This window comes from Lepidochelys kempii, chromosome 9, assembly GCF_965140285.1.
Source record: "Lepidochelys kempii isolate rLepKem1 chromosome 9, rLepKem1.hap1, whole genome shotgun sequence".
Lineage (NCBI taxonomy): Eukaryota > Metazoa > Chordata > Testudines > Cheloniidae > Lepidochelys > Lepidochelys kempii.
Window position 1 is genome coordinate 35,918,076 of NC_136388.1, and position 13,463 is coordinate 35,931,538.

Here is a 13,463-nt window from a genome sequence, read left to right on the forward strand (position 1 = left end):
AAGCAGAGAAAAATGTCGTAATTTCCAATTTGGATATACTTGCTGCAATGAGAGCCCATTGTTTCCTTGCCAAAGACAATCCTTTCATCTGGCATCAAAGAATAAAATCCATCCAACTCAGATGAAATATTAGTTTCTTCTTTTATCTCCCTGGCAATATATTCAAGTGTCAGAAACTATTGCAAATTCCAGCATGGTTCTTACTATGGGAAGTTTCCAATCAATGCTTATCTAGCTTTTTCACATCCAGAAGTTTAGGTGAATAAGAATTTCTTTTTTAAGGGACAGTTCCATTGATATCAATGGTATTATTTTTACACTGAATCAATTGGGAACATGAAACAGAAATTTTTGCTGTGACTAACTTCTTCATGCTGTGGAATGGAATGCAATTTTTTTCCCTAAATGATCCGTCAGATATTGTCTGCACAGCTGACCACACCATATTCAGTGTATCCAGTGCTATGTCTTTTTTGTCCCTTGTGTACTCCTTATTCCCTGTACTCAGCTGACCAGACTTGGAGTACAATGAGCATTTTTCTTGAGTAAGAAGTTCTGAATAGGGTCCCCTAACAGCTGCAGGAGGACTCTGTGTATAATGATGCCCAGCATCCTTTCCCCTTCAGTGAATTCAGTTTCTGAGTTGTGTGTTTCAAATGACAAATTTGAACTTGTCTACAGTGCTCTGTGGCTTCATGCACATTCTGATTCTGGGAGCAAACAGACAGAGTTAGTTTGAAAACTCTCTGCTGCTGTCCCCAAGGGGGTCCCAAACTGTTTGCCAGCAAAGAGGAGGGCTGGCTTCCAGGGAAAGCATGATGGCAAACCTGAAGTGGAGACAGATCAATGTCAAGTGCTAACATAACCTCGCTGAGCCCCAGGTGTGTGCCTAACAACAAAGCAGGAGCCAGTTTTGGCCATGACTGGAGGAATGTGTGCTTTGACATGGATCTCTGGGGTGGTAAGAACTTGGAGTTCTAAATAATTCTGTCCCAAAGGCCACATCCCATTCCAAGTGCAAAATTCCTTTCAGAGCACAGAGACAGTGGCCGTGTGACATTGCTACTAGCCACTCAACTGCTGACAGTTGATCCTGAGGATCTCCTGCTATGCTAGGGAAGTCCCAAGCATATGGATAAGTGCTTTATTAGATGGGAGCCAAAGGATGCCATGTATTTGAACAGCCATGAGATGCCTGTTGTAATCAATGGGCATCACGTGACTTGAACTCAGCAGATCATGTTGAAAATGTCGTGGGTTGTTTTCAAGATTTTATTTATGTCAAAGACAAATATTTAGAAAATATTTAGTTGCTATATTTACTGATGAAATGTTTGTTGTGATCGTTTTCTCAGCTTCAAAAGCCGGTTCCTTCACATTGTGTCATGTGAAATGAAGCACACATTAAGGGCCAGACTCATTCTCAGTGAAGTCATTGAGCAGGATATCAGTGGAACTCCACATGGACATAAGGGATCATGTTGTAGGATCAGTGTCTAAGAAGCAAACCCTGATTTCCCATAAAAACATAGGGCATAGATTAACAAATGGGGGCACCTAAATTTAGGCACCTAAATCTAATTTTATGCTCATTTATAAGTGACCTGATCTTCAAAGATGCTGAGTATCTGCATAGCCCGTTGTCCTCAATTAAGGGTGTATTCTTTGCTAACATAGCAGACATCTCTGTTCTAAGGCCAGAATTTTCTGAAATAATTTAGATTTGTTTTATAACAACAAGAGGTGGTTTCCTGCATTCATCCGTTACACAACTGTTCTGCAGGATGTTTATTTCTGGGTTTGATCAGAAGAGATCTCTTTTATGCATCCCAAGGAGTCATCATTCTGCCTATCCTAATCTTAATTTAAAAAAAAATTCTCTGGCTGTCACACTAGAAACGCTTCCTATCCTGCCACAGTCTCTCCTTTGCACATGAAAATGGAAGTTGCTTATGCATTATTGCTGCCAAGAAGCACATCTTGAATTAAACAATAAGACATGACAAGATGTATATCCTATGCAAAAAAACTGAACATGCACATTTTAAAACGAATTTCATCTATTATTGTTATACTGACGTAACCTCACTGGTCTCCTAATAAATATAAATAATCTGTAATATAACTGGAAATGATCTAATACTGTATAGGAAGAAATCATTTGATATTTTTCTTTCTTAAAAATATTTGACATGAGACCGCCATCAGGAGGCATTCAGTGTTGAAACTTAAGAGCAGTGCATTTAAAAAGAAATGTTTGTATACCATACATGATAAGTCTCTGGAACTCAGTATCATTGAGGGTAATATCTTGGTAGAATTCAGAAACAGGATTAGACATTTATACAGAGCTAAAAAGAACACCTGCAGCTACATAGATTTAAAAAAAAAATTTGATGGGATATAAACCCTTACATTTCAGGGCATATACCAACCACTAACTGCTGGGGACAAGGAAGAAACAGCCCATATTGACAGGTTATTCTATAATAGTCCACTACAGGTTTCTTGCAGCTTCCTGTGAAGCAGCTGGCACTGGCCAAAGTCAGATACAGGACACTGGACCAGATGGATGATTACTCTGATCTGATATGGCAATTCCTATGGTCTGAATATGCATATATGCCATAAAATGGTGAAGTGCTTATGTGTAAAGGGTCACAATCTGAAGATTTTTTTTATATGCATGTACCTTCTCCACAGCTTATTGGGTCTCCTTTGTATTCTATCCAAAAATATACTTCCTTCTATAGGGGTAGGCAGGTGCCTATACACTGTCATCTAGGAAGAAGTGATAGAACTGTGTATTATGAACACAGATTTGTTTATACAAGCAAACTTTTATTTTCAACTGCATATGCATCTCTGCATCCCGGGGTCATCTTTCAGCAGGACTTTAATGGAGCACAGACCGCCAGTTTAAAGCTACCCTCACTTGGAGAATGCTACTGCCTGCTATTCAGAGCGCTCTGCTACTGCCTGCCATTCCCCTGGGGATGAATCCTCCTTGGGTGAAGCAGGCATAGGTTGAGACAGTTTGCCTCCCGCGCCATGATAGCAGGGATGAATCAGGCCCTATATCTCTTCGGCCTCCCAAGGGGCTTTTTTGTGTGTGTCAATGTTTTTCCCATAGCGCTTGAGGTTAACAGTTGATTATACTTTGAAATCCTAACCACAAACTCTGATTAAGTACAGTATACGCATTCCTTTCCCGATCATCTGCAGAGTATTCAGCCTGAATGCTAAATGTGTTGGCTGAGCTTCTAATAGATGGCGATTATAAAACAACGCCCTCCGCCCAACAACCAGTTCTATAAACTATTTAAAATGCAATGTAGAAATGCTTCTCTCTCGCAGCAGGTGGTAATGCAAAATGCTACATAGTAGCAATAAGAGAGCAACATTCCAGAAAATGTTCTTCAAAACTCCTGGAGTTAAATTACATGTGCCTCCCATTTTGTAAACCTCCTGTGACTTTGCCCTGAAATTGCAAGGACATGTTTTGAATGCTGGTGTGTGTAAAAGATCATTGACAATGCTTTCCAAATGGAGCTCTCTGAGAGAAACAGTATCATGCAGATAGGGTGCAAATGTCCCTGAGAAATTATTTGATAGATGAGAGAATGATCCAGTGCTGTGAAAATTGTTATTCAGGTGGAATTAGTGACCTAAGGTAATTTAAACTTTGTGTGCCCACCAAAAGGGCCCATGATCTTTTCTGGAGAGGCCTGAGCTCTGATTCCAATCTTACTAGCACCAGTGTAGATCAAGAGTAACCCACCGAAATAGTCAGTGGCGTTACACTGTGTAAAACTGTTATAAACACAATTGGAATCAGGCCCCAGAACAAGTTAATCTGGGTCCCAGATTCCCAGCACAGTTCTAACAGTACATACAATAAATTACATTGACTTGATAATGTACCTGTACCTATCCAGATAAATCTAAACCTTAATTTTTGTTTTTCATTGTACTGTAATTCTAGTTTGTTTGCAACAGTTGCAATCCACAAGGACAGTGTGCTGCACTGGGAATGAAATGCCACAATGAGGAAAAGTCAATTATGTTTTGGTGCAAGAGCTATGGATCCCATCCAGGGAAAAATGTATATGGCTCACCGGGGTGCGCAACTCAAAGGAACTGTAGTAAATAATACATTTGAAAAAACCACAAAGATACTCTTTGGGGGGAAGAAAGAGGCTTAATTCAGCCAATAAAATATTTGTATAATACTAACAATTGCACTTGCCATCTGAGGCTTTGATGGTCTTTGTAGTAAAAGACAAGACACAGCCACAGGTAGCTTACTGTAAGGCCTAATCTGACACCCATTGAAGTCTAGAGAGCTATGCTGATTTAGGACTGGAGCCGGTGAGTGTTTTGCATGATTTAACTGTGAGATGAATGAAGTCCCCCACAGCGGCCTCTGCATAAGGGCTGGATGGAAGTGAAATATTTTGTTTATGCTTTATTCATATTGAGGGATGGACAGAGACTGGGTCCCTCTGATTAATTTTCCTTTTTCTTGGTTCTGATCAATATTATTGTCTAGCACGACTAAAGAGTTTGGTATGTACCGTGGGTTTGAGTCTGTGCTGTCCTGGCATTCTGATCTGGTAGAATCTTTCACTGGTGTAAATGATACTATAATGTGCAGGACAAAGTCCCTTGAGTTTATCTAAAACATTCACAGGTTCTAACCCTATAAAGGTAAACTTTTCTCTTACTCACTTTGCTGCACCCTCTGTAGCTTACTCCCAGCCTCTCAACTCCTCCTCCCTCCTTCCTGTTTCCTGTCCTTTCAGACTCCCAACAGCCAGTGCTTCCAATTCTAATAATTACAAGCAACATCTAAACACCACACCACTCCTAAGATCTAATCCTGCAAACCCTTACTCACCAGAGTAATAAATAGGTACATTTAAAAAAATCCTAATAAATAAAAAAAATAGCTAAATACTTTGCCAGGTATACTTTGCCAATTTACACTGATGAGGGGTATGCAGGATTGGATCTATAAAGAAGACATTTTTTTCCCTACCAGAAGAAATATTCTGCAGAATGTAGTGCAGAGTAACTACAGAAATCTATAATGGAAAAAGTGAGTGAAAGATTGCTGCAAACCTTTTGTCATCTTGGCAAAGTTTGTACAGTTCTACAGTTCTACTGAGTCCTTGTTGTCAGAGCAACAAGCAAGACTTCTTGTCTCTGGGAAGCAAGACTTCTTTTATCATGCGCTGAAGTAGTGTTTTAAGTGAGAAGAGATATCATACTTCTATTGTTATGACAGTATGTAGACACCAATGTCTGCTACCATTCACTCAAAAACATCTCTTCTGCAGAAATGGTTTATTGTTTATCAGTTTCGGTATGAGACACCATCCACAGTCTTTACTCTTGTAGACGATTGTTACTGAGATTACTGAACTATTTATGTCAATTGTTATGAAAGTGGATATTTCTGGAAAACAAACAGGCCACGAAACTTCTTTTTTAGTGATCTGTCACATTTAAAAAAAGTAACACTGCATTGATTATTCATAGTGTTATACATGTGCCAGCTATATTCAGCTTAGATAGACATTTTACAAAATATAGGCAGTTTTTTTTTTATTTCAATGGATTATATCAAGTCACTATATATATTATATATATATAAATGTATATAATAGTTAATGTGATTAATAACACTGATGAATACTAATATTGACTTCTGAAATCTATAGTGAGTTTTGGACTGATTTACATGTAAGCGTAAAAGAGTGGACCTCTTGTTTTCATCTGTTGTGTATATCAATATGACAGTTTTGTTTATGCTACAGCATGTTCTACTCATTATCTTATGTGACATTTGAATTTATTATTGTCCCTCTATGAACTGAAATCTGGAGGATTATTAGCCACAGTGTCCCTCAAAATTATGTGTAATTTACAAATTTTGTTCAAATATTTGAATGGTACAATTTTATTCTTGATCATTAGCTACTAAGGACCTAATTCTGTCTAAATAGAGAAAACAGCTATAGGGAATATAAAGCCTGAACCTGAAAGGTGCTAATGGACAGATTTTTAAAGATATTTGGGTGCCCAAAGATGCAGATAAGTGCCTAATGGGATTTTCCAAAGCATCTAGGTACCTAATTCCCATTGATTTCAATAAGAATTTAGCACAATAGATGAAAAGCTGATTTCAGTGGAAGTTAATCACCTATATGCATCTTTTGGCAACTAAATACTTTTAAAAAGCTGGCACTAAGTGCCCTCAACTTCCAATTTCTTTAGCTCAGCTCCTTGCAGGATTGGGCCCTATATTTGTAATGGTATCATGAGATTTCTTTCCTTGCTCTGCTTGTGAAACAAACTCCCACATACCTGAGCTGCTGTTTCCTGCCAACATTGTTGGACTAACAGAGGATCTTCCCAGTCTACTGGACACAACTGGTGGTCCTGGTGTTCCATCCCATTCCTGAGCTTTTATTGGCTCCCTGGAGGAAGTTGTCCCATGGTGACCTCCTCTCTCTTTGTTTTCCAACTTTGGTAGTGGTTCAGTACTGTGGCTCCTGATCTTCAACTCGTCTAGTGGTTCTACAAAATATACAAAGTCCACATTCCATTATCTAGTGCATTTTAATTAAATTCATACCATGGTATTCTTTAACAGACTAGTATAAAAAGCGATCATCCTTAATTATCCCTCTGGTTGAGTTATGACCACCACAATCAGAGAAATGGGTAAAACTGGCAGTTTTTAATTCACTTGTTTTTGTTGAACTACAATATTTTATGAAAATACTTATTGTGCAAAAAATTATGCCCCAATCAAAGCTCTTTAAATCATATTTTTAAAACTAACATTTAGGAAATTACCTTGAATTCTTTATGGCTGTCTCGTCCCTGCAAACTGGTCCTTCTAGAACTCTCTCTCTCTTTCTATGCAAGTTGTTTCCTAAGGTTTTGTATTGTTCAGCTGATGGGCTTGTGATTCCCAGGAGCATTAATGGAAGCTACATACAATCTCTCGTGCCTGACTAATTTAAGTATTTCTAGTATGCCAGTAGCATAATCTATGGGATAAATTCTGCTTATACAACTCACTTGAATAATCCCTCTGATGTCAAATTAGTGGCTGCTCCATTTGCAAGCACAAGAGTTGTTGTGGAGCGGAGAAGGCAGACAAATGGGAGAGCAGGTGTCCCCAGTGATGCCAGGGTTTTAGCAGCTTTTTCCATCCCTGGTAACTATCTATTCTGTCCAGAGCCCCTTCTTGCTCCTCCCCCATTTCTTCTATGACGGGTCCATCAACAGGGTGGGGCATCGTATTTCAAAACTAACTCACCTTCAATGGAATTAACAGATAGTTTCCATTTCTATTTTCTATGGTCTATGAATGAATTGTATCAAAAACATAAACAGGGGAAGCATTTAAAAGAGACTTAAAACACAACAGTTAATTACTATTTGATCCACTTATGCAAAGCCTGCTGATCTATTTTTTTTCTTATTTGATGAAAAATTCCCTCTGGAATTTTATGCTTCAGATTTATGGCCAAAGGTATTCTTATGGCATATTCCTGATTTATAAACATTCGGGATTATAATGGAAATGCTGGCCCTTCTGAACTTCAGCATCGCTGTGTGGAGCACTATAGGGTAAACACAGTTTTAACTATCTATATAATTTGGAGGAGAAGAGAGAGACAGAGATGTACACAATGCCTACACACAACTATACACAAAATTGTTTATTGTACCTTGAACAAAGATACCCGGTTAGATTTTGGGTCCCTTAATATTTTAATCTGTTGATGAACTTGTTTATGAGAAAAATAACATTTTTTTTTGTAAAATCCCTCAAGAAAACATTAATGAGAAGACAAATTTATCATTTCTAATGAGCAGGTATGCTGTACGTTATGGAATCATTAAGATACTATATGAATTACTGTTGGTTTATAAGCTTGCTACTGAAAAGAGAAGGAAGTATAAGGATTTTAACAATGTTTCTGACAGGAACATTTTTTCATCCCCAAGCGTAAAGGTCCTAGGACACAGTAACAAAAAAGCAATAGAATATCACAAAACAATTCCAAGCTGACGATTCACATAAAGAATATTTAGAGTAATCACAAAAGCACTATAATCTCAAAATCTAACAACTATTTACTGCCCTTCCTTGAACTTTTGGACCGCCTACTTTAATAGAGAAATATCATAAGGGGGAAGGCCCCTTCTTTGTAACCCAAAAGGCTACATAGGGAGAGCACTGAAGAATAGTTTGCATCCATATTACATGACACAGGCTTTTCAGGGACTTTCAGCATGGAATGTCTGCCACCAAGCCTTGTTTATGCATTCTTAGAGAGGCAGGGTAGTGCAAGGAGCTATGTAGAGAAATATAATGACATAGGGATTTATTCATTTAACATTTACACATAATTATAGCAGAAATATATCTATAAACTAATAACATGCGATTCCTGTAAATGCCATGTTACTGGGAAAGTGGAAGAGGAGAACAAATATCAGAAATTCGATGGAAATATAAACCAAAGACACTGAATAAGGGTCGAGTCCTGGGAGGAGCTGACTGCCTTCTTCAAAGTTCTGAGTGCCTATTTTCCAGTAAAACCAACAGAAATTGAGAGGGGCACATGTAATCTCATAGATTCAGGTCCTAACTAATAGTAAATGTGCACACTGAAGTTATGGAAAGAACGTATGTAACTTTACCCAAACTCCTTCATCTTATTGCAGCATTCAAAAGAACTAATTCACCATATCTTTCAATAGCCACTGTAAATGCTTTGATTATTTTAGTGAGAGCCTTTTATATTTGTGACTTCTTACTGCTGATTGAATACAACCACTTGAAATTTCACACACTGACAAAGTCATCCCTTAGTTACAGAAGAAGCACTCCAGTTGCATGTGGAACAATGGGGATCAAAAACACTTCAGTTCACTTTACAGAGCAGCATTTGTACTTATTACTTGATGCAAATGATTTTTCTGAATGTCACCTCTTATTTCTATTAGCTGAATCAAATGGCAGCAATTTTCTGCAAACAAACTGAGCTGTGGAAATAGTCAAAGGCAATTTAAAACAGACTGATTAAGCAATGAGACCCAACAGGCAATCAATTTTGCATGATGTTATAAAGTACTCTGGCAAAAGAGTGAAAAGAGGTGCAATGCAATGCTCTGATCCTGCAAACTTGCTACTGTGCATAATACTAAAAACCATGAGCAGCCTTAGTGAAATCACTTGCTTCAGTGGCACCACATCTGGTCATAAACATTATAGATAGCAGTGTTTTCAGAGTCAGGCTCTTTCTGTTAATTTGGAGAGACGGCGTAAACGGTCATTCACTTCAGTAGGAGCTATAGTAGTTTCTACCAGCTAAAATCTGCCCTGGAATGTCTTAGGGCTGAACAGTCCTAAAGTTGATCTGCATTAGTCAGTCTTTGTTAGTCAGCACTAAGGAAAAGTGTTTTATATATTTGGAATACTATGAGGAGGAAAATAGGACCGTCTCCTCAGCTGGTATTAAACAGTGTAGCTGCTGTGGAATTGGTGGAGCTATGTCAATTTACCCCAGCTGAAGATCTGGTCTCAGTTTATTTCTTAAGATTTTGTAGAAAATCCGTTTTCACTTGTCAGCCTAGATTTCATATATTTCCACTCCCCATCCTTTTCTGGGGAGCTTCAGCTCTGAGGTTATCTAAAAATTAATAAATCCTAAAAATGAAAAGCAGATTGGATCAGACTATAATCTCATGCAGCCCATTATAGGCCCCAAACATTGTTATTGGATGATACTTATCAGTAACACTGATGCACAGTCAGAAAAACAATATGCTGATATTTTCCATGGCCTTCTGGAATATTTGATTTCACCTGGTTTTGTAATATGTCAAGAACAATAAAGTACATGGCAAAATTAATTTTCAGTCACCTGATCTTGAAGATGGCCCTACTTTACTTAAATGACAAGAGGGAATAATTTCAGCTTCAAAATTTTACTTATATATTATTAATAATATATATATTTACTGCAAATTTAAGACCAAAGGAATTCTTATGTCATATTCTGATTTATAATCATACAGGGTTATAATGGATATATATATTATTCCCTCAAATCCCATGTTTTTGTAAATTCACCATAATACTTCCTGTTACATGTGAAGAATGACTAATTTTAACTGGCCCAATGAAGGTTTGAGAGGGGCAGAACGCTCCCCTCCCAGGCCATGGAACATAACTGGAACCATTCTGTGGTCACTATGACAGCTCTACAGTTATCTGGGCTGTCTCATGCCGTCTACCATTCTACACTACTCTACGCTACTGCAAATGGAACTCCATGGACCACAGCTCAGTGGCCCTTACACTAGTTAAAAACGTACTCATTGTTTTATATAAACGCCTCAGGCACTGATCCTGCAATGTATACTGTGTGAGAAGAAAGCTGCACACATGTGGAGCCATGGTGAAGTACCCATATTGAGATAACCTTATTATTTATCTAAGGCAAAACACATGCTTTTATGGGTGGTTGATAATTTTAGCTGGGACAAGCCAAGACTTAAAGGAATAGTTGTGCCATCCTGCAAAAGCTGTGGAAGGACTTCAGTGCTTAGTGTACCCATATTGACAGTAGGTAACATATACTCTACAGAGGGCTCATCACTTATTATTTAAATGACACAAAATAATGCAAATTGGATTTAAGATATACTATGCTGTTATTATCTCATTCAGATGGCTGGAGGTAGCAAAAGCCATAAAAGCTCTGTGTTAATGAGTTCCTTGAATCACATGTCTAAAGGTAAATCTTTTCACAGTCAAACGCTGAATTTTGAAAACTGAACATCATTATGGAAAGTGTCTTTATTGGTCTATAATTCTTCCCAAAATAGTACATAAAATGTAAATTTCAATAAATCATTTGTTGCTTTAAATATTTATGATACCCCTTCAGTGAGATTCCCATACCGGCGTTCAAATGCTTGAAGCACTTCCACATATCACTGTATTTCAATATTAAGAGATGGTCACTTTCCACATTTATTTCACCTAAATCCCAGGCCTTCTCATTTGATGAAAAAGATGGCAGCTAAAATCTCTTAGGCAGTACACATTTTCTAAATAATTGACATGTATGGTTTGAACATTATAAAAGATCTCTTAATGGGTGCATAGTTTTGATGTGATTTGTGGTTCTGAGGACTTGTAAGCTCTAAACAACCTGAGAAACGCAGCTAATCAGCCACTGTTTAGACCAAACTAATTTGACAATCGGAGCTAGGGAACACATTTTACCTAAAAAGCTATCACTGCAACAAATATGCTCTATGTGGCCAGCCTGCCACAAGCTGCTTAAGCACATATTAATTCTAGGACATAATGGCTTCTTATTGTAATGCTATCTAACAAATAGCAGAATCATTTTTAAAGAGACAAACAAGCAATAGTGTGAAGGAACTACACATGAGGGTTGCTCTGCTAACCTTCTCTCTGTAATCTGTAATTAATAAAGTAATAATCCATGTTTTATTCATTCTTTCTTTTTTCTGTCTTTTATAAATCTAAAATATAAAAAAAAACATTTAAAGCATACAACTCTGTTAATCCGGGGAATAATTTTTTCTACTCACGGTACCTAAAGAAACATATGTGCATAAGTCTTTGCAAGATTGGGATATTGATGTGGAAACCAGGTAAATCACTTGGAGATGGATTTTAAAAGCTCTTAACATTGGCTTTACTTTCCTTCCATTGAAGTCAAGGGGAGCTTTACTATTGACTCCAGAGTGAGTACAGTTAGGCCAATGCCAAGCTCTTTTCAAAATCCTACCTCTAACCTTTGTGCCTCAATTTATTTATCTGTAAATTGGGGATAAAATTTTACTCATCTTTATAAGGTACTTTAAAATCTTGGAATGAGTGCTTCTTCATAATGTCAAAGTATTATACTACCTTCTTGATGTGCACTTCTTTGTCTGATCTGCGCAGACCATCGTGTACAAATATATATTCAAAAACACCACAGAGAAAATAAACTGGGTATAAATTCTGCAAAAGGAAAGATTCAATGCTTTAAGAAATTATATTTATAACAAACAATTATGAATATATTACAGTGCCAACGAAAGCCTTTTTCTGATCTTTATTAAGCTTGTGGCTTGTCTAGTCTGTCTTTATCTGGTTGCTAATTAAGCAGAAGTTTGCTTTTCATATCAATTTTTAATACTCATTTCTTACAGTTAAGTGAGAATTGGAGCAGCTCAATTCAAAGCAGTTCTGACCTAGTTCCATGCAAAATCAATAGAGTGCCTGAAAAAGAGTCTCAGAAACCACCCAACATTCAAGGAGACAAGACTGAAATGCATCTAATGATTAATTCAACATAGGCGCCCATGGAATGGAGCGTAGCAGAGCTAGTAGGGAGGCACCCCCCACCGCCACCCCAGCAGCCTTTAGGTTTATGTGTGGTGCTTTTTTAACTGAAGGTGGTACCACCAGTGACCCTTGGCTCTGCCACTGTTCAAATTCTGGCTCCGCTTCTGGAATGTGAGTTTTTACTCACATCTAAATACAGTGGATATGTACTCTACCTGCTAACAGATGGAATAGGGAAGGGGCAGACAGACCTTGGAAGCTTAGAATTGGAGGCTACCTGTTATTTGGCTGATTTTCTGTAGCTAGGCCTCAAGGCCACAAGTGGGGAATTCTGGGGGATGTAGGAGAGTAAAGGAGGGCACTGGCAGGGGCGAATTTATACAAAACACAATCAAAAGTAGAAATAGGATGATAATTCCATGAAAACGAAGGGTTAATAAAAAATAAAGCATTAGGGTCATTCCAAAATAGAAATTAGGGAAGAATTAAAGCTGAAACATAAAAAAAGAAAACAGGGAAGGACAATAATAGAAATAGTCAGAAAATAGGTAACATTTTTCAAAAGTAGAAAAATAGATAAATTTAAAAAAATAGGTAATGGCTTTCAAATAGAAAAATAGGGCCAGATGCTGACAGCTTGGCTCCTATTGGGTAAGCACCTTATTTCATAACTGCAATAGCTTCAGAGTAGTGCCAATGACTTTAGTGGGACTATTTGTGGAGTAAGATACTCTTCGGTGGGAATAAGTATATCACATCTGGCCCACAGAAATGGAAAAAGACATGGGTTACAATAAATAATAAAGTTTAAAATTTAATATAAACTAAAACTAGCAAATGTAAAGACCTAACTAATAAGACATGCATCTAACCTCATTAAACATTTTTCTTGGTTACTGTCTGTCTATTTTTATCATTTCTTTGACTTATCTTTTTTGGATCCCATCCTGCATGTGTTAAACTTTGCTAGCATGAGTAGTCGTACTGAAATCAAGTTGAGCACATGTGTCTTTTCAGGATTGAAGTGTTAGCATGTAAACACTTTGGGGCAGGTACT

At 37.6% G+C, this 13,463-nt stretch overlaps 1 protein-coding gene across 5 annotated transcripts in view; it reads right to left on the reverse strand.

Annotated features, from left to right (window-relative positions):
• The window catches only part of NYAP2 (neuronal tyrosine-phosphorylated phosphoinositide-3-kinase adaptor 2), a 180,614-nt gene that overhangs the window by 40,943 nt on the left and 126,208 nt on the right, over positions 1 to 13,463 (reverse strand). For all 5 annotated transcript variants that reach the window (XM_073359901.2, XM_073359902.2, XM_073359900.2 and 2 more), the window contains one exon: positions 6,373 to 6,585. In XM_073359901.2, coding sequence (XP_073216002.2) covers positions 6,373 to 6,585 — 213 coding nt within the window. The remainder of the gene's footprint in view (positions 1 to 6,372; positions 6,586 to 13,463) is intronic.